This window comes from Neopsephotus bourkii, unplaced genomic scaffold (genome assembly GCF_033783945.1).
Source record: "Neopsephotus bourkii isolate Nb327-2 ecotype Australia unplaced genomic scaffold, CSIRO-AGI_Nbou_v1 NB_593, whole genome shotgun sequence".
Classification (NCBI taxonomy): domain Eukaryota; kingdom Metazoa; phylum Chordata; class Aves; order Psittaciformes; family Psittacidae; genus Neopsephotus; species Neopsephotus bourkii.
Window position 1 is genome coordinate 1,293,760 of NW_026901094.1, and position 17,912 is coordinate 1,311,671.

The 17,912-nt window shown below is 63.7% G+C and overlaps 4 protein-coding genes across 7 annotated transcripts; 3 read left to right on the forward strand and 1 right to left on the reverse strand.

Moving 5' to 3' along the window:
- The first annotated feature begins 431 nt into the window (after positions 1-431).
- Positions 432-5,713, forward strand: ACOT7 (acyl-CoA thioesterase 7). Of its 2 annotated transcripts, none has more exons than XM_061351612.1 (10): positions 432-539; positions 1,246-1,363; positions 1,723-1,879; positions 2,344-2,435; positions 2,556-2,670; positions 2,947-2,961; positions 3,453-3,539; positions 4,079-4,195; positions 4,385-4,569; positions 5,100-5,713. In XM_061351612.1, the coding sequence occupies exons 1-10, from the start codon at positions 487-489 to the stop codon at positions 5,202-5,204; spliced, it is 1,044 nt and encodes a 347-aa protein (XP_061207596.1). In that variant the 5' UTR covers positions 432-486; the 3' UTR covers positions 5,205-5,713. The 2 variants fall into 2 exon arrangements, with proteins under 2 accessions (XP_061207596.1, XP_061207597.1); XM_061351613.1 differs by lacking the exon at positions 432-539 and adding an exon at positions 1,124-1,158.
- Positions 5,714-6,123: 410 nt separating this feature from the next.
- On the forward strand, positions 6,124-8,693 carry ICMT (isoprenylcysteine carboxyl methyltransferase). The gene is made up of 5 exons (XM_061351614.1): positions 6,124-6,348; positions 6,447-6,535; positions 6,620-6,789; positions 7,454-7,671; positions 8,136-8,693. Exons 1-5 carry the CDS (start codon positions 6,124-6,126, stop codon positions 8,316-8,318), a joined length of 885 nt encoding a protein of 294 aa, XP_061207598.1. The 3' UTR covers positions 8,319-8,693.
- Positions 8,694-9,946: 1,253 nt separating this feature from the next.
- RNF207 (ring finger protein 207) lies at positions 9,947-14,732 on the reverse strand. Of its 3 annotated transcripts, none has more exons than XM_061351617.1 (18): positions 14,614-14,732; positions 13,929-14,119; positions 13,714-13,846; positions 13,492-13,636; positions 13,247-13,328; positions 13,100-13,175; positions 12,889-13,014; positions 12,558-12,604; positions 12,368-12,440; positions 12,229-12,297; positions 12,084-12,152; positions 11,893-12,014; positions 10,941-11,130; positions 10,679-10,864; positions 10,554-10,605; positions 10,364-10,481; positions 10,209-10,289; positions 9,947-10,124 (listed from the first exon to the last, which is right to left on the reverse strand). In XM_061351617.1, exons 2-18 carry the CDS (start codon positions 14,117-14,119, stop codon positions 9,992-9,994), a joined length of 1,893 nt encoding a protein of 630 aa, XP_061207601.1. In that variant the 5' UTR covers positions 14,614-14,732; the 3' UTR covers positions 9,947-9,991. The 3 variants fall into 3 exon arrangements, with proteins under 3 accessions (XP_061207601.1, XP_061207600.1, XP_061207599.1); XM_061351616.1 differs by having other exon boundaries at positions 9,947-10,157; XM_061351615.1 differs by having other exon boundaries at positions 9,947-10,157; positions 11,893-12,152.
- A 611-nt stretch (positions 14,733-15,343) lies between these two features.
- RPL22 (ribosomal protein L22) lies at positions 15,344-17,871 on the forward strand. Its single transcript, XM_061351653.1, has 4 exons — positions 15,344-15,486; positions 16,076-16,180; positions 16,797-16,921; positions 17,640-17,871. Exons 1-4 carry the CDS (start codon positions 15,475-15,477, stop codon positions 17,782-17,784), a joined length of 387 nt encoding a protein of 128 aa, XP_061207637.1. The 5' UTR covers positions 15,344-15,474; the 3' UTR covers positions 17,785-17,871.
- The last annotated feature ends 41 nt before the right edge of the window (positions 17,872-17,912 follow it).

The window sequence follows — 17,912 nt, forward strand, 5'->3', positions numbered from 1 at the left end:
GGGTTGGGACTGCCCGCATCAGCACCGCGGACAGAGGCAGCACCGCCCGTTCAGCACCGCGGACAGCGACGAGGCCGCCCCTCCAGTCCAGTCCCGCCCCTCAGGCCCATAAAGGCGCTACCGGAACCGGTACCGGGACGGTGGAGCGCTATGTTCCCGTCGGGCCCTGCCGTTGCCCTGTTCCATAAGGTGATACCTCCGGGACACCCCTTTTCCCCCCGGGACTCTCGGCCCCTCCGTCTCTGCCAGCCCGCTCCGTCCATCCCCATCCATGCACCGGGGCCACAGCCCCACGGGACACCCCCCCCCCGGTCACCACCGGCGCTCCGCCCCCCGCCTCTGGCCCCGCCCACCCTGCCGGCTCGGGGGCGTGGCCAGGCGCTGCTGGCCAATGGGGCTTCGCGGCGGGCGTGTCCCCAGCCGGACGGGGCGCGGCCGGGCGCGGTGCTGCCGCAGCGCTGTTGCGGGCGGGGCGCCGGTGCCGCCATGTCGGAGCGGGGGGCCGCGGGCCCGGGCCCGGCCGCCATCCAGGTCTCCAGGTACGGCCCCGGGGCAGCAGGAGGGCCCGGCAGGGCTGGGCTGGGGGTGCTGCGGGCGGGACCGGCCTCTGTAACCGGGATGCTACCGGCGGTGCTGCCTGCATCCGGCCTGCGCTGGTCACGCTGCCGGCATCAGCATCACTGCCTGCGCTGCTGCCGGCACCAGCATCACTGCCTGCGCTGGTCCACGCTGCCGGCACCAGCATCGCTGCCTGTGCGAGTGATGCTGCCTGCACCAGGCACAGCAAAGCAGCGCTGCTCTCTCGCCCCATTGCGTGTGAGCTGGGCAGGGTGTGTCCCGGTTTTTCTGCCTTTTCCAGCTGCGACTCCCTCTTGCCAAGGCGTGGGTCCTGTCTAGGCCCACACGCAGCCATTGCCCCATAATCAGCATGTCTCTCCTTTCCTCCTTTGCTTGATTATTTGATGCTGGCAAAAGCTGCAGCTGCTGGGATGCTGTTGTCCTGGCCGAGCCGGCTGCCCCGGCACAGGAGCGATGCTTCCTTCCACTCCCAGCAGTAATTTAGGGCAGTTTCCGCTGCCGCTTGCAGGAAGCCACGTGCAGGCAGTGCCGGTGACGTTGCTGGCATCAGCGTGGTGAGATGGCCCAGCAGCTCATCCGGTAGGGCCATGGCAGTGCCTATGGGTGGCTGACCCTGGTCAGGGGCATGGTAGCGGGGTGTGAGCTCCCATGTCTGTCCCCTGGCAGGATCATGCGACCGGATGATGCCAACTTCGCTGGGAATGTCCATGGGGGAATCATCCTGAAGATGATCGAGGAGGCGGGAGCCATCATCAGCACCCGCCACTGCAACTCCCAGGATGGGGTGAGTTGGCGCTGGGCTCTGGCTCGGTGACTCTCTGACCCCCCTGCTGTGCCTCAGGGGTCTGGGGGCCTTCCCATTTGCCCCCCTGCACTGGAAGCATTTGCTCCTGAGTGCAAACCACGGCTGCCGCTGGAGCATGGCCGTGGTTTCCAGGATCATCCCAGCAGAAACGATGCTGCTGGTAATACTTTAACAGCCATGAAGGGCTCGTTGGAAGCAGCCTGGTGTCAGTTATGGGTGGGGAAGGAAACACGGCCATGGGCTGATAAGGCGGAGGTTGAAACGCCGGAGCTCCATGCGGCGCGGGCCGGCCCCAGCGGCACGGCTGCGGTCCTACCCTCGCTGTCCCACATCCGCAGGAGCCCTGCGTGGCCGCGCTGGCGCGGGTGGAGCGGACGGATTTCCTCTCCCCGGTGTGCATCGGCGAGGTGGCCAACGTCAGCGCTGAGATCACCTACACCTCCCGGCACTCGGTGGAGGTCCAGGTCAACGTCATGTCCGAAAACATTCTCACAGGTGAGAGCCCTGTCCCAGCGCTCTGGGAATACCGGCCATGAGCCCAGAGCTCGCGGTGGTGACCCCGTCCTCCGGCAGCAGCGGGCAGAGGGAGGTGCTGTGTGCTTACTGAGAGGGCTGTGGGCAGCGCAGGGAAGGGGCATTCAGGCTGGTCCCTGGGGACTGCAGCTCCATTGATGGCTTTTAGGGAAGAACAGTGAATCCCTGCCGGCTCCTCCTGCCTAATTTGCAGCTCGTGGAGGCCTTTGGCCTGAACAAGGCCCTTTTCCTGCTGTTGCTGTGGCAACCGGCTCAGATTGCCAGGACACCTTCCCACATCCGCTCTGAGCCAGAGCCCATCAGGGCAGGGGCCTGCCCAGTGCCAGTGGCATCGCCAGGGTATGGCCAGCCCTGTACCGCAGCAGTGCCGGTGGTAGAAGCGCTGCTGGTGTTGGCACAGTCACCCTTTGCCACCTCTCCTCCAGGGGCAAAGAAGGTGACAAACAAGGCGACGCTGTGGTATGTGCCACTGTCCCTGAAGAACGTGAACAAGGTCGTTGAGGTTCCCCCCATCCAGGTAGGACAGCTTGTGTTGGTCGCTGATAACCAGAGCTAACCCGGCCCCATTGGCACTCCCGGCAGTGCCGGTGGCTTTTCCAACCCCAGGGTGTGAGTTCTTACCAGCTTTTCCTTCCAGTATGCAAGAAAGGAGCAGGAGGAGGAGGGGAAGAAGCGTTATGAGGAGCAAAAGCTGGATCGGCTGGAAACTAAGCAGAGAAATGGAGACGTGATCTTCCCCATCATCAATCCAGGTACCGCAGGCGGTGCACGGCCTGTGCTGGGAGGATGAACTGGTCCCTGAGGCAAGTCCACCCATCCCTGGGCAGGTGTGGCTGCACGTGTGCTCTAAACAGTGCATCAGGGATGGGAGTGTGGAGGGGGAGCTGGGTGGGCTGTGAACCTGCTGGTTGGTGGGTGGGATCCTTGGGCAGAGGTGCAGAGGTGGTGGCGTGTGGGGATCAACGGGGGGGTGATGTGGGATGGAAGTTGCTCAAATGCTTTTTCCCCTCTGTTCTCCCTGCTCACAGACAGGCAGACGAAAGGTAAGGCTCCGCAGCGCCGCTGGTTTTCCTGCACTAACACCTTCAGCATCTCTCGCTAGACAGAAGATGCAGGCACTGAGGGCAGTTTTCCTCTGCTGGCAGTCAGTGTGATCTCTGTCGGATGGATTTAGTGGCAAGTCGGATGTCACCCGCGTGTGCCAGGGCTGGGGGGCCATGCCCAGGGGGAAACGTGGCTCTTTGGAGATGCCACTAAGCAGCAGGGTTGGGGAGGAGGGAAAGCGTACAGCCATGGGCTATTTGAAAGCTAAAAAGAGCTGAGCTGCAGTAAGATTGGTGATGGGCAGCAGAGGGAGGCGGCAGCCCATCAGGTGGTGAATAGTCTGCTCCTGGAACCTGCCAGCTCCCATTTAAACGCTGGTTTAAACATGCTTCAGCTTCGCACAAGCTAGCTCCATGTTTTCTTCCTTCAGACGGTTGAAGATGGGGGCATACGGCTCTGACCTCTGCTTTGCTCTCTTTCCCCCACGCAGAGCCGCACACTGTTGGCTACAGCCAGTCCAGCCTGATCCATCTGGTGGGACCCTCCGACTGCACGCTGCTGGGCTTCGTGCATGGAGGTGAGTGCTGCCCCCTCCAGTGGCTGCCCTGGCTCGTCCCCTGAGCAGAAGCACGGCCTGGGGGTGACTTTGTTGTCTCAGTGTTTTTGGGAGGCCAGAAGGCACTTCCACCGTCCATAAAGTTCAGCTTTGCTTCAGCTGAGACAAAAGCTTCGTCTTTTCCAATGCTGAAAAAAGGCCCTGAAAAGGGATGCTCAGACCATGAATCCCTCAGTTTTGTCACTGTCTCTCAAGTTACAAATCTGGGACTACGAGCACCCATGCACAGTGACTGCGATTTGCTGGAGCAGTTTCCTCTTGGCTGGCAGCACCCGTGGCCTGGGCAGGGTGTGTGGTGTGAGCCAGGGAGAGGCGCATTTGGCAAGGGCCAGGATGATGCTGGGTGCTGCTCTTCATCTATCCGTGTCCTTTCAGGTGCAAACAACATCTGGGAGCTTCTTCCAAGCGGGAAGTTTGTGTGACTGCTCTTGCCTTGGAAAGGTGAAGTTTCCCCAAAGAAGCCATCGGCTTCCCTAAGGCAGAACCCTCTGTTCCCCCAGGTGTCACCATGAAGCTCATGGATGAGGTTGCCGGCATTGTGGCTGCCCGTCACTGCAAGACCAACATTGTCACTGCCTCCGTGGATGCCATCAACTTCCACGAGAAGATCAAGAAAGGTACCAGGGTGGCGGTGGGCCCTTTGCTCTCCCGCAGTGCCACATCCCGGCTCCCTTGGGTGCTCTGGCAGTGAACTTATTCCCTGTTAGACTTGGCCTTGTGTGGAGAAGCTCAGCTCAAGGCTTAAGCATAAAGCCCAGGGGCCCCCTTGCGCCCTCCCGCCTGACCTTCCCCTCCGCACTTCGCAGGCAGCGTCATCACCATTTCGGGGCGCATGACCTTCACAAGCAATAAATCCATGGAAATCGAGGTCTTTGTGGACGCGGACCCGTTCGTGGACGAGTCCCGGGAGCGGTACCGAGCCGTCAGCGCCTTCTTCACCTACGTCTCCTTGAGCAAGGAGGGGAAGCCCCTGCCCGTCCCGCAGCTGCTGGTAAGAGCTCTCTGCACCGGGCTGCAAGCCAGTGGGGCCGGGCCTGCTCCTGCTGCGCCGGGGCAGAGCCCAGGCAGTTCTGCTCAACAGATCCTCTTCCCTTGAATTATTCAGCACAAAAGTATGTGCGAAGGAGCCTTAGGCTTGGTTGGGTTTGCTTTGGCTATTTTTACACCCGTTTCCTGTGAAACTTGCCAGGGTTTTTCCCGTTCCCATGGGTGAGGACAGGCACTGTGCAGGCTCTCCAGCTTCCCCTGCTACACAGAGGAGGGCACCCTGCGCAGCAGTGGGGCTCCTCTCCCCATGGTGTCCCCACTCCAGCCTAGTTTTAGCTCTCCTGATCCCAGCAGGGCTTTGGCGCGGCGCTGGGGGCTGCTCATGGAGATTCCACCCCGTGCAGGTCTGCTCCTGCTCTGTGTAGGAGCGCGGTACCTGCCCCAACACGCGCTGTGCAGAGCATGGGGCTTCCCATGACAGTGGCCACCGGGCAGCTCACGCCGGTGCCTTTGCTCTCTTTCTGTCCCCCTCAGACGGAGACGGAGGACGAGAAGCGGCGCTTCGAGGAGGGCAAGGGCCGGTACCTGCAGACCAAGGCCAAGCGGCAGGCACAGCTGCAGCAGGCTGCCCTGCAGTGACCCACCCCGCCCCGCGCCCCCGCCGCAGCCACGGTTCCTGTTCGTGTCGTGCCCGCGCCGGGCCTCGCGCCCTTTGCCTGCCGCCGGAGCCGCCGCGGCCGTGCCGCTGCTTCGCCGCTCATCGGTTTAGCACCGTAGACCTTGTGCTTTTAGGTGGCTTCAGCGCACCCCGGGAGCCTTTCCCATCGCTCGCCGTTCACCTCTGGAGCTGTTCCCACTGTTGAATCCCACCAGAGAAGGTCCCTTTCCCCGTGCTGGAGTGAGCTGGAGGCGCGTGGTGGCGCGAGGGACGCGCGAGGCCGCGGGTCTGTGTGATGCTGTGTTAAACGTGCCGGTACATCCTGAACCAAAGCTTATCACGTACGACCCTTGGGACGAGGAACGCGCCCCGGGGTCGTATGGAATGTCTGGGACCGTTTCGTTGACATCTCTAGGTAGTTTCTCTGTGCACATCTAACTTATTTAAGGAATCCTGTGGCATAAATAAAGTCTGTTGTTGCTGACTGGAATCAGACGGGTGTTCCTTTGGGGGCTTTTGGGTTGAGAAGCAGCAACTGGGCTTAGGAGCTTGATTCCAAAGCGATGTGCCGCTTCCCCACGTGTCCCTAAGCTGGTTCCTCACGGACCAGGAGGAAATCTGCCTGTTTTAACGGGGATCATACAAGAGGCACTGCAGCGCCGCAACCAGCCGGGGATGCTTTGAGGCCCGGGACTCGGGTCCAGCGCCGTTCCCCTGGGCTGGTACCGCAGCCAGCCCGGCCCGGGCACCCCCTGCTCGGTGCCAACCGGCGGCCAGACCGCACCGCACCCGTGCCCGCAGGCAACCCTGCTCCGCTCCGCTCCGCTCCGCTGCGCCCACTGCGCATGCGCGGGGCGGGGCCCCGTTTCCCCGGCGACGCGGGGCGGAGCGGGCGCCGCCATGATGGCGGCGGCGGCGGGGTGGCGGGGCCGGCTGGGCCGGGAGGCCCGCGCCAGCCTGGCCGCGTTCCTGCTGGGCGCGTCGGTGTCGGCGCTGCCCGCGGCGCTGGGCTCCCCCGCCGCGCTGCTGGGCTCGCCGGGGCTGCGGGGCCGCATGGCCATAGCGCTGCACGGCGCGGGCGTCAACGCGGCGCTGCTGCTGCTCTACCCGCGGCCGCTCTACAAGGTGCGGGGGGACCGGCAGCGGGGCGGGGGGCACCGGGGCAGGCCGCGGCGGGGCTTCCCCTCCGGCTCTTTCTCCCTTCTCCTTCCGTGTGCCCGCAGATCGCCGTCCGGGCCTGCTTCCTGGGCTTCGCCTTCGGCTGCGGGCTGCTGCTGAGCGCCGGCCGCTCCGCCTGGCGGCACTTCGGCTGGTAAGGGGCGGGCAGAGCGGCGGCGGGGCCCGGCGCGGCCGTGCGGGGGGGCCCGGCCCAGCGCTGCCTCCTTGCTCGCCGCAGGTACATGTGCTCCCTGTCCCTGTTCCACTACTCCGAGTACCTGGTGACGGCCATCAACAACCCCCGCAGCCTCTCGCTGGACTCCTTCCTGCTCAACCACAGCTTCGAGTACAACCTGGCCGCCCTCTCCTCCTGGGTGGAGTTCACGCTGGAGAAGATCCTGTTCCCAGGTCGGTGCCTGTGTCCCTCCGAGCCCCCCCCCTCCTGCCTGCCCGGCCCCATGTGCCTGGGAGCAACGTGAGCCCTGCTTAGCCGAGCGGTGCTGACAGCAGGGCGGGGATTTGCTGCAGCCTTGGTGTCCCTGTGCTTAAAGCCAGGTTTGGACCTGGGGGGCAAAGGGAGCACCCCCTGTGCTCTCACGTGTAAGGCTGCCTTTGCCATGTAGTGGGTTTTACACCTGCACACGTCAAGCTGCTTCGGTGGAACAAAGAAGGATGCTCCAGTTATATCTGGGTGCCTTCTTTTGACCTGGGATAAATTCAGATCAACAAAACCTTGGTCAATCTGCAGGGCTTTCTTTTGCCTGGGAGACAGGAGGTGTTCTCCTTCCCTGCTTCGTAACAGCTGTAGAGCTCCCTGTATCCACATTGAGCACATCTTGACTCCACACTGGAGAGCCATACACCCTTTAGGTCATACAGACTGTGTTGGGGTGACTCGGTGCCAGGAGCTCCTGCTGCTGTGTGTTTTGGTGTTGGGATGGCAGCACACGGAACACTGGCTGTGTTTTACCCATGGTTGTGTTTTGGGATCTGGGGAAAAGCCCACCCCACCCCGTGCATCACGACCATGATCAGTGCAGCCCCGCTGTGACCCGTCCTCGTTGCCTTGCAGAGCTGAAGCAGATCACCTGGCTGAGCACCGTGGGGCTGCTGATGGTGATCTTCGGGGACTGCCTGAGGAAAGCAGCCATGCTCACGGCCGGCTCCAACTTCAACCACATTGTGCAGAACGAGAAGTCAGAGACTCATACTCTGGTGACCAGCGGGGTCTACGGGTGGTTTCGGCACCCATCCTATGTGGGATGGTTTTACTGGAGTATTGGAACACAGGTACTGTATACAGCACACTCAGATGCTCTCATCATATAACCTGGGTTTTCCTTCTTAATGCTGCCCTACACCCCAAATGGGATGCAGACCACTGGTGGTCAGCAGCAGGGGTGATCTGGCTCCCACCAGCACATAGCACTGATCGTTGGGAGGACCCCATCACCTTGATTTTATGTGTGGAATATGCGGGGGTGGTAAGGCCAGGGTTTGAGGCAGAACACCTTTGAAAGCTCGGGGTGTGAACTTCTGCTTGCCTATATCTGGTGTTCCCTCACACCCCTAGGGCCAAAATGCCTTCTGTGAGCGGTGAGGCTCAACCTTACCCCTCCCAAACACCATTCCTATGCTGGACAGCAAAGAAAACTCCATCTAAGAGCCCTGGGCAGAGGGTGAACTGCTCAGTGTGTGGGGACGGGGGCAGCCCTGGTTTCCCTGGCGGTGACAACGGTGCTGTCTGTTGGCAGGTGCTGCTCTGCAACCCCATCTGCGTGGTGGGCTATGCCCTGGCATCCTGGCGCTTCTTCCGGGAGCGGATCGAGGAGGAGGAGATCACCCTCATTCACTTCTTTGGAGAAGAGTACCTGGAGTACAAGAGGAAGGTGCCATCGGGTCTCCCTTTTATTAAAGGAGTCAAAGTGGAGCTGTAATGCAGGTGAAAACCAGCCTGGCAGAGCGGACGCTGGGCTCCAGGCGCCGCGGGCCGAGGGAGGACGCGTGGCACCGGTGCTGGGAGCAGCCTGATGGCAAATGCCAGCTGCCCAGGAGGAGCTGGCGAGGGGCTGCGGGTCAATACATGATCACAAGCTCCTTCGTTCTCCTCGAGATCAGTCCTTTGTTGCACATTCAGGGATCTTTCAGATAACTTAGCCTGTAGCCACCCTAAAGAGAGCAGAGCCCTCCTGCCCGTGGAATTGCACTGGAGCGCCTCCGGGCGCAGCTCTGCCCTCCCCACGCAGGAAAGGCGCCGGGCAGCAGGTCCTTCCTGCAGCATAATCCCATTTTAAAGCTTCCTGACCTTGTGAGCCGGTGGCACAGCGTTAATCTCTATGGGCCCCGTTCCACAAGCTGTTGCTGGGGTGAGTGCAGGAGCTGGCTCTGGCTCCTCGGGCACTGGGAGCTGCGCTCTGCCTGCTGGGCACCCGGCACCGCGGCACCGGCCGGTTCCATCCCAGGCATCAGCACTCCCAGGGAGAACCCTTGCAAGCACTTAAACATAGCAGGAGATGGGGCCCTGCTCCCTCCTCCCTGGCTGCTGCTGTGGATCGGGAGCCGCTGTTCCCACCGCCTCTGTTCCCTCTTTCGCTTCCAAATCGCGCTGCTTCCTCTCCTGCCGGGCTGCTCCGTCCTGCAGGGCTCCCAGGGGTCTGGGTGGGGAAAGGATGGCGGCTGCTGGGCTCACCCAGGGCTTCAGAGCTCCAGATCCTTGCCTGCTTTTATGGGCCATAGCTGGGATGGCGGCGCCGGTAGGAGCTGCTTCTAGGGGAATTCTCCCAAGGGGGATAAAGTCTGGCTAGCTAATGCTGTTTTAGACGTGACCATTTTGGAAATGGTTCCTACTCGAGCGTTGTGGTATAACTTACCCTGTCGTTATATACCAAAGAGGATCACTGTTTTCTTGAGTTTTACGTTAATTCTTCCTAGCTGGAATGGAAACGAGCTGCTCATCAGCTCATGCTTGGGGCTTGCAGGGTGCCTTGGTGGAGGTTGCTGTGGAATGGCTCAGGAAAGGGGGGTGCTGGTGGAAATGGCTTTGGTTTGGTTTTGACTTCTTTTTATATAAAAACCAAGAGAAAATGTTGCCAAGCTCTGTCTGGTGGTTATTTGGGGGTCTCTGGAGGGGCCGGCGGCCATCAAACGGGGAACCCTTCCTGCCTTATACCCCAGTGGGTTTGCAGAATGATTTAGGGTGAAGCTCAGGAGCTCAGCAGGCACAGGGACGGTGGCCAAAGCTACAGGACAAGCTGCAGTAAGAGATCACCTCCTAGCCCTGCTCGTTGGGATGCTGTCAGCACCGATGCTGCGGTGCTGGGTGATGGGATGCTCCCAAGCCTGGGCCAAGCTCCTGCCTCTGTCCTGCACCAGGGATTGGGGTTTTCCCTCCCATGATTGCATGGCAGCCCCAAGCTGTGCCCGGAGCCGCAGAACCAAGCAGATCCTGCGCTTTGTGCCCTTTTATTTCCCTTGTAACACGCAAGAGGGACAGCATCAGGACATTGATGTCTTCAGACCAACACCGCCTCCCCAGGGCAGGCTCCTGGTGCGCTGCAGACGCTTCCCTTGCTCATGGCACAAAGCAGCTCCATGCACCCAGTGCTGGGCTCTATGGCGCGGGCTCTGTCCGGGTGCCGCTCTCAGCCCTGCTTTCCTGCTGGCCCCTGTGGCAATCTTTGCTTCTCGGGGAGCCCCCCTCGGTGCTGGCTGGAGCCCCCTCCCTGCCGCCGGGCGAGGGGTCCCTGCGGAGGGGAAGGCGCCTCGGCAGGGTCTGGCTGGGAAAGGGATGGGGGGGATTCAACACCCGAGCGCTTCCGGTCACCCACCTGGGTGCTGCTTCGCTGTCCTCGCACATCTTGAGCAGCATCTGTGCTGTTTCCTCCTTGGGCTCCCGGGGCTCCTGCAGCCTGCATCGGGATGGGGGTGAGCCATGTGTGTGTGTGCCCCCCCCAGCCCCACAATCCCCCCCTGTGCCCCTCACCTGGGCTCCAGCCGCTCCTTCACCTTGGCGATGGAGCGGACGTAGGGTGCGATCTGCTTGGTGATGGTGGTCAGGCAGTTGTTCTCCTGCCGCAGCTGCAGCAGGTCATGGAGCTGGGCTGGGGCGAGAGGAGCTGCTGTGGCCACGGCCCCAGCCCGGAGAGGGCAAGGGGGGGCAGCATCACTGGTACCTTCATAGATCTCCTGCTCGTTGGCCACCCGTTGGTACGTCTCCTCCCACACCTGGAAGGCAGAGGGTTACAGAACACCGTGGTACAGCCCAGAGGGACCCTGCTCCGGGATGCGCCGGCCGCACCTCCTCGAAGACGCTGCGCATCATCTCCACGGCCGAGTAGTGAGCAGCGATCTGCACGTCCATCTGCAGCGACTTCTGCAGGATCTCGCTCATGATCTCCGTCTTGATGAGCGAGTGGTGCTTGGTGAGGTCGCGGTGCAGCTCCTGAACCTGGTCCTTCAGGCCCTGGATCTCTGTCTGCAGCATCTGCGGGGCCGGCATCACCCCAGCATCACCGGCACCGTCCCACCCCGCTGCGCCGCGCCCGCCCCGCGCTCCCTACCCGGTAGGTGTTCTCGTAGTTGCGGCAGTGCTCGGCGAAGGGGGTCTCGCGCCCCTCGGCCAGCAGGACCTTGGTGCTGATGTACCGGTGCATCGTCGGCTTCCGCACCAGGGGGCCCGTGGACATCTTGTCGCCGTCGGGGGGGCAGCTGGGCACCATAAGGGTCTTGGAGCATTGGCCGCCGGGGAGCCTGCATGGAGAGGGTGCCAGTGCGGTGCTGCATGAGAGCAGCAGCCAGGGCAAGGTGCTGGGGGCTGTCACCGGCTCAGCCCATAGCCCCTGGCCCCCAGTGTGCCTGGGGACACAGCAGCCCCATACACCCTTCCCTGAGCACACAGGGTCGCCTTATACCACCCTAAAGTCAGCTTTCCATGGGCTGCTCTCCCAGTGCCCATGGCTTCGGGACCAGAAGGCAGCAGAGCTCGGCACGCTCTGGTTTCTAAAGGGAAGGATGCCGCTTGCTCTGTCATCGTGGGTACCTCCTGGCCCCTCTCTCCCCCCATTCCACAGCCTCCCCATGCTCTCACCGCCCCATCCCTGCTGCCCCACACCACCGCTCCTACCGTGCAGCCCCCAGGAGCTCAGCCACCCCACAGCACCGAGCCCGGCCGGGGGCAAGGAGTGGTCCCCATGGGGTGCCAGCGCCTGTTTGTCCCCTCGGGCCGGTTGTGTCTGGCAGCGCCGGTGCTGCCGTGACATCAACGGGCCTAAATATATCCCGGGCCAGGAACGGGCGGGCGCTTCCCTGGAATTCTGATTAAAAATAGTGGCGGGCACAGAGGCTGCGGGAGCAGCTCCGGGGCCCCCCTGCCCGTCCCCCGCTTCCCAGAAGTGTCACTTGAAGCCCCCGCGCCTGCCGTTCATCAGCGCAGCCGCGGTGTCCCCATCGCACCCAGCTCAGCGGCTCAAGGGCACGGGGGGCGCGCCGCAGGATGCGCTCCCAGCGCCTCACATGTTGGTGCCGGTGATGCCGGGGCCGATGCCGCTGGCGCTGCCCACCACGGAGCGGCGAGGGCTGAGCATGAGCAGCGGCTCCAGGCAGCGGGCGAACTCCGCGCGGTACTCGCTGTTGATCTGGGGGTGAGATGGGGTGAGCGTGGCTGCGGTGCCCATGGGCAGGCCTCGGCCGTGGCAGGGCTCTACCTTGCTGGTCTGCGCCGGCCGCAGGCGATGCGGCAGCTTCACGATCCTCTGCAGCCTCTCCATCAGTTGCTGGAAGGCAGCGGTGTGGTGAGCCCGGTGCTGCCATAGGGTGCTCTGCCCGCCCCATGGCGATGCCACCACTCACATAGCCCAGGTCCAGGAACTCGGCTTTGTTGGCGGAGCTCAGGAACGCGGAGCAGGTCACCAGATGGACCTGTGCAAAGGGGGGTGTGATCGCAGTGATCCATGGGGCAGGGGCCTCCCTGCCCACCCCAGGGCCCTACCTGCAGGGTGGGCAGCAGCGAGGCGAGGTGGGCGAGCTGCTCCTTGAACGCCTTCTCCTTCTCCTCGTGCTGGCTGCAGCAGAGCAGGAGCCTTTATGGGGGACCAGGGAGCATCCGGCCCAAGGGCACCCCAACACAGGCTGGGGGTGAGGGACACCCCTAGGAGGATGCTCAGCCCATGGCCCCTCACCTCTGCACAGCTTTCAGGAGCGCCTTCTTCCTCTCGGAGAGCTGCTCCTGCAAACAGCACGGACACCCCATGTCCCACGGACACCCCATGTCCCACGGACACCCCACGTCCCACGGACACCCCATGTCCCACGGACACCCCATGTCCCATGGACACCCAACGTCCCACGGATACCCCACGTCCCACAGACACCCCACGTCCCACGGACACCCCATGTCCCATGGACACCCCATGTTCCACGGACACCCCATGTCCCACGGACACCCCATGTCCCACGGACACCACACCATGCCCATGTGCATTGGGCACCCATGGGTGCACGGCCCCGCACCTGCATGCGGCCGAAGAGGGAGTTGATGGCTGCCTCCTCCTCGCTGGCGCTGTTGCGCACCTCCTCGATCATGGCCTTGAGGAGCACGATGGCCTCACGCGTGGAGGTCTGCAGCTCCTTCACAGCCTGGCGGGGGGCAATGGGGTGTCTGTGGCACTGCAGCAGCACCGTGCCCCCTGCTGCACCCCCCAGACCTGCTGGCAGTGCCCACCATCACCGCCTGGTCCAGGCGCTGGCAGCCCTGCATGTACGCCGTCTCGATGTCGATGCAGTGCGCTCGGCTCTCCCTGCGGGCACAGCGGTCAGGATATGGACCAGGATGGGGCACAAGGGTGGGCATGGGGCCGGGGCTGCTCACCCTTGCATGTCCCTGAAGCAGTTGATGCAGAGCATGGACTTCTTCTCGGTGGAGAACATGATGTAGGGCTCCTCGTGCAGTGCTGCAAGGGATGGGGCCGTTGGGCAGGCTGGCACAGCACGGTGCAGCACAGGGCAGGCTGGCACGGCACGGTGCAGCACAGGGCAGGCTGGCACAGCACGGTGCAGCACAGGGCAGGCTGGCACGGCACGGTGCAGCGCGGCACAGCATGGTGTGGCACTCACGGCACTTCTTGTGGATGTCTTTGGTGCGCTTGGAGAGGGAGACGATCTCGTGGCGAGCGAACATCTTGGCACGGTGCGTCTCCTCGCGGCACGGCGCGCACAGGGGCTGCCCGCACGTGTTGCAGAAGTACATGGTGTCCAGCTCCTGGGGGGGGGGATGCTGCTGGCACGCGCGGCCCCATCGCGGTCCCCTGCCCGCCATGCCCGCCCCGCTGCCCTCACCGCCTTGGCGCAGCGCCGGTCGCAGTTGGCACATTGCACATCCTCCTCGCCGTCGGCTGAGCTGTCCACCAGGAACTGCAGGAGCCGGTCCACGGGGGGCAGCCCCGTGCCCCCCCTCACCACCGAGGGGTGCCTGTGGGGTGGGGATTGGGATTGCAGGGCAGGGGTGGTGATGGGGGTCCCGGTGTCCCCCCATGGCAGGGTCCATCCCGTACCCGCAGAGGGGGCAGCGCAGGCGGCCGTCGCTGGCGCGGCCCCGCAGGCAGCTGGCACAGAAGTTGTGGTAGCAGTCGAGCAGGCAGGGGTGCTGGTAGGGCTCGTGGCAGAGCAGGCAGACCAGTGGGTGGCAATTGGCCTTCTCCAGCTCCGAGCAGCTCCCCAATGGGGAGAAAATGCCTCCGGACATCTGTGGGGCAGAGGGAGGGCCCCGTGTCACCCCCTGAGCCCCACACGGCACCGCGGCAAAGGCAAATCCTTCCCTGCAGGGCCTGTGAGCTGGTGCCTATTTTTAGGTTATGAGCTGCATGGCACGAGGCTGCCCCGAACGCACCCCTTGCCCCAGCACCATGGGTGAGGTGGTCCGTGCAGTGGGGTGACCCCAGCATGGGTGTCCCCATGTCAGGAGCATCCCCTGGGATGGGGTGTCCCCCAGTGTGGGTGACCCTAGGGGAAGAGCATCCCCTGGGATGGGTGTTCCCTAGGATAGGGTGTCTCCATAGCAGAAGCATCCCCAGGCATGGGGTGTCCCCTGCAGCAGAGCATACCCTAGGGTAGCAGAGGGGTGCCCCCAGGAGGGAGCATCCCCTGCAATGGGGCATCCCCCGCCCTCATAGCCCAGCCCCACACACTGGGGAGTCCCTGTCCCAGCACTGGGGCACCGTGGCTGGGCAAAGGCTTTACCTCTCCCTGTCTGCAGCCGGGGGATCGGCCGTGCTGCTGCTGCCCGTGCTCCGGCTGGAATGAGAGCGCTGCCGGGGCAGCAGGGCCTCGCTGTCCCCGTGACGTGGGGCCCCTGGCACCGCCACCGCGCCACGGCCCAAAAATAGCCCCTGTGTGCTCCTCGGTGCCTGCGGCAGGGACTGTGAGCGGGGCGCAGGGGTGAGGGACACGGGCCTGTGTGGGACCAGGGCTGGGGGGACATGGGCACCTATGGTGACACGGGCACCCACGCGGCCTGGTGGGGACTCCAAGCGGGGACGGTGCACTCTGGGGTGGGCAGCACCCGTTGGGTGGTGTTTGGGGAGCTGTTACACGTGCGCCCCACGAGCACTGGGGCACCCCACCAGCAGCACAGCGCCCTGGGGTGCTCCCATGGGCAGTGCCCGGGGCTCAGGGCTCTGGTCCCCGCGGGCTGGTGAGGACCCCCCGGTGCACCCCATGCTCCGGTGGGGATCGGACCCCGCCGGGCTGAGCCCCGCGACCCCTCTGCCGAAGGCGCGCCATTCCCCAAGCCCCACCCCATATCCACAAGCCACGCCCCCCACAAGTGACGCACCCCAGGAGACACGCTCCTTCCTGTAAGCCCCGCCCCATGCCCCCGCCCAGACCCCACCCCCCCCGCTCAGGCAGCACTAGCTGCTGCGCGGAGCAGTCGAGCGGCGCGCGTGGGATGGGCCGGAAGCGCCATCGACGCTCTCAGCGCGCGGCTGGGGGGCTCGGCGCGCGGCCCGGCTGCCGGCGCATGCGCTTTGCGCGCCCGCGGGTGTTTCCGCGCGTGCGCGCGGCGCGGCGCTCCCTTTCTGCCCCTGCGCTGCAGCCGCCATGGCGCCTGTGGTGAGTGTCTGCGGCCGCGGGCCCGGGCCGCCCCCTGCCCCGGCACCCCCGCGCCGGGCCCGCCGAGCCCCCGCTCCCCGCCGCCGCCCCTCCTGCTCCGGGCCGTCCCCACCGGCTCCGCGCCGCCCGGCCACGGGGCAGCGCGTGGAGCTGGGCCTAGGCCTCCGCCGGGCCCATCCCTCCGAGCTCCGGCGTGCGGCCGCGGGGCCCTCCTTTCTCCCCGCTCCGCCATGGCCCGGGCCCGCTGCCGCCAGCCCGGAGCTCGGCCCGTTCCCGTTGCTCCTGCCCGGTCTCCTGGCCCATTTCCGTTCCCCTCGGCCCATTCCCGTTGTCCCCAACCTGGCTTCTAGCTCGGCCCCGTTGCTACCAACCCGCAGCTCGGCCTGATCCCGTTGCCCCCAGTTTGGCCCCCGGCCCTCGGCCCATTCTCGTTGCCCCCAGCCTGGACCCCAGCCCGTTCCTGTTTCCCCTGGCCTGGGCTTGTGGCCCCTGGCCTGGCCCCCTGCCTGTTCTCATTGTCCTCGGCCCTTTCCTCTCTCTGTTCCTCATTGCCTTCTCCCATCCCTCACGGCTCTCTCCTCTGCTGCAGAAGAAGCCCGCAGCGAAAGGTGGCAAAAAAAAGAAGCAGGTGCTGAAGTTCACACTGGACTGCACCCACCCGGTGGAGGACGGCATCATGGACGCTGCCAACTTTGTGAGTGTGGGGCTCCGTTCCCATCAGTGTGCTGCCAGCGCGGCCCCCCCAGCGCTGCTTCTGCGCCTTGCCATGGTGCAGCGTAAAAGCCTGTGCCCCTGGGAAGCACCCTCAGAGCAGGGGGCCCGTGGGTTCATGGTTGTGTTTAAACATTCTGTAGTTAAAATGCCAGCGCTCTCCCTACCTGCGGCACCGCAGCGCTGCTCGTCCGTCGTGGGGCCAGTGCTCTGTTACACTGTGGGGAATGGTGAGGCTGTTTCAGCCTGATTTCATTCAAGCTGTGGCTGAGGTGTCCTCGGAGGATCCGAGCCCAGCTGCTCCTTGGCTGGCTTTCCCCTTGTAAGGCAGGAAATGTGTTCCTGTCCTGCTCATCTTGTGCATTCGGACTGGAGAAGCTCATGGTTTGAGTGAGCTGGCTGGGTTGGGTGTGGGGGGCACTGATGGGCTCGCAGCTTTCTGGCCTGCGGGGAGGCAGCTTTCCTCTGCTTCCTCTGGGCATAACATGGGTCTCTTCCCCAGCTCTAAAGAAACGCTAAAGCTCGGGCATGAGGCAGCAGGGGAGGCCTTGTCCGGTGGGAGCTGGTGACCCTGGCTCAGTGGCGTGTGCCTCTTGCAGGAGCAGTTCCTGCAGGAAAGGATCAAGGTGAATGGCAAAGCAGGGAACCTGGGCGGAGGCGTCGTGACCATCGAGAGGAGCAAGAGCAAGATCACGGTCACGTCAGAGGTTCCCTTCTCAAAGAGGTGAGGCGATGGGGCTGCCCTGTGTCCTGCAGCTGCCAGTGTGGAGAGGGGAGCCTGGCTGGCAGTGGGGCTTGTAGGGAAGAGGTGTCTTGGTGCAGGAGTCATGCCAGGCCTCCTCTTTAAATGCTGCGTGACGCTTGGTTTGGTGACTGCTCTTTGAGGGGAAGAGACTGGCAGGGGTGCAGTGGAAAGGTGAGTTTGGGGTTCAGGTTGATCTGCAGCCTCGCTCTTCACTCCTGTGTCAGTGGCCTTGCTGGGCTCCGGCCCTCCATCAGCTTCTCATAACTGCCATTCCTTTGGTTGGCCTTGGCAAATGTGGTTTTTGCCACATCCATGTAGGCACGGTGAGGCAGCCGGAGCTCTGTAAGCATCCATGTTTCACCCATTGTCGTTGTTGCATGTCGGTGCTGCTCATGGCAGGTCCTGGCAACCCTCAGCCATGATTCGCCATGGCCTGTGGAGCTGGTGGGGTCAGGGTATGGCACTGTGGATACAGCCTATGAGGGCTGAGGCCTTATATGGCAGAGGCACGGTTACCTGTGTTGTTTCCTGGCTGCAGCCTTGCTGTGCCCGATGGGACACGTTGCTCCAGTGGAGGCCCATGGCAGAAGGGATTGGTGTTCCTGAAGGCAGTGGTGGTGGGAAGCACCCCCAAAACCAGCTGCTCTGTGGAGGTGTGGGGGTCACACAGCGGTGTTCAGCCATCTTGTCCCCGCAGGTACCTGAAATACCTGACCAAGAAGTACCTGAAGAAGAACAACCTCCGTGACTGGCTGCGCGTGGTGGCCAACAGCAAGGAGAGCTACGAGCTCCGCTATTTCCAGATCAACCAGGACGAGGAAGAGGAGGAGGAGGAGGATTGAGCCGCGTTGTGGCCCTTTTTGTACAGTTACAGCTTGCCTGCAATAAACGGCGGGGAGCGATGTCGCTGCCCGCGATCGGCGGCGGCACCGGCGGCTCATTGAGGGCTCCTCGGGCTGACTCGGCACCG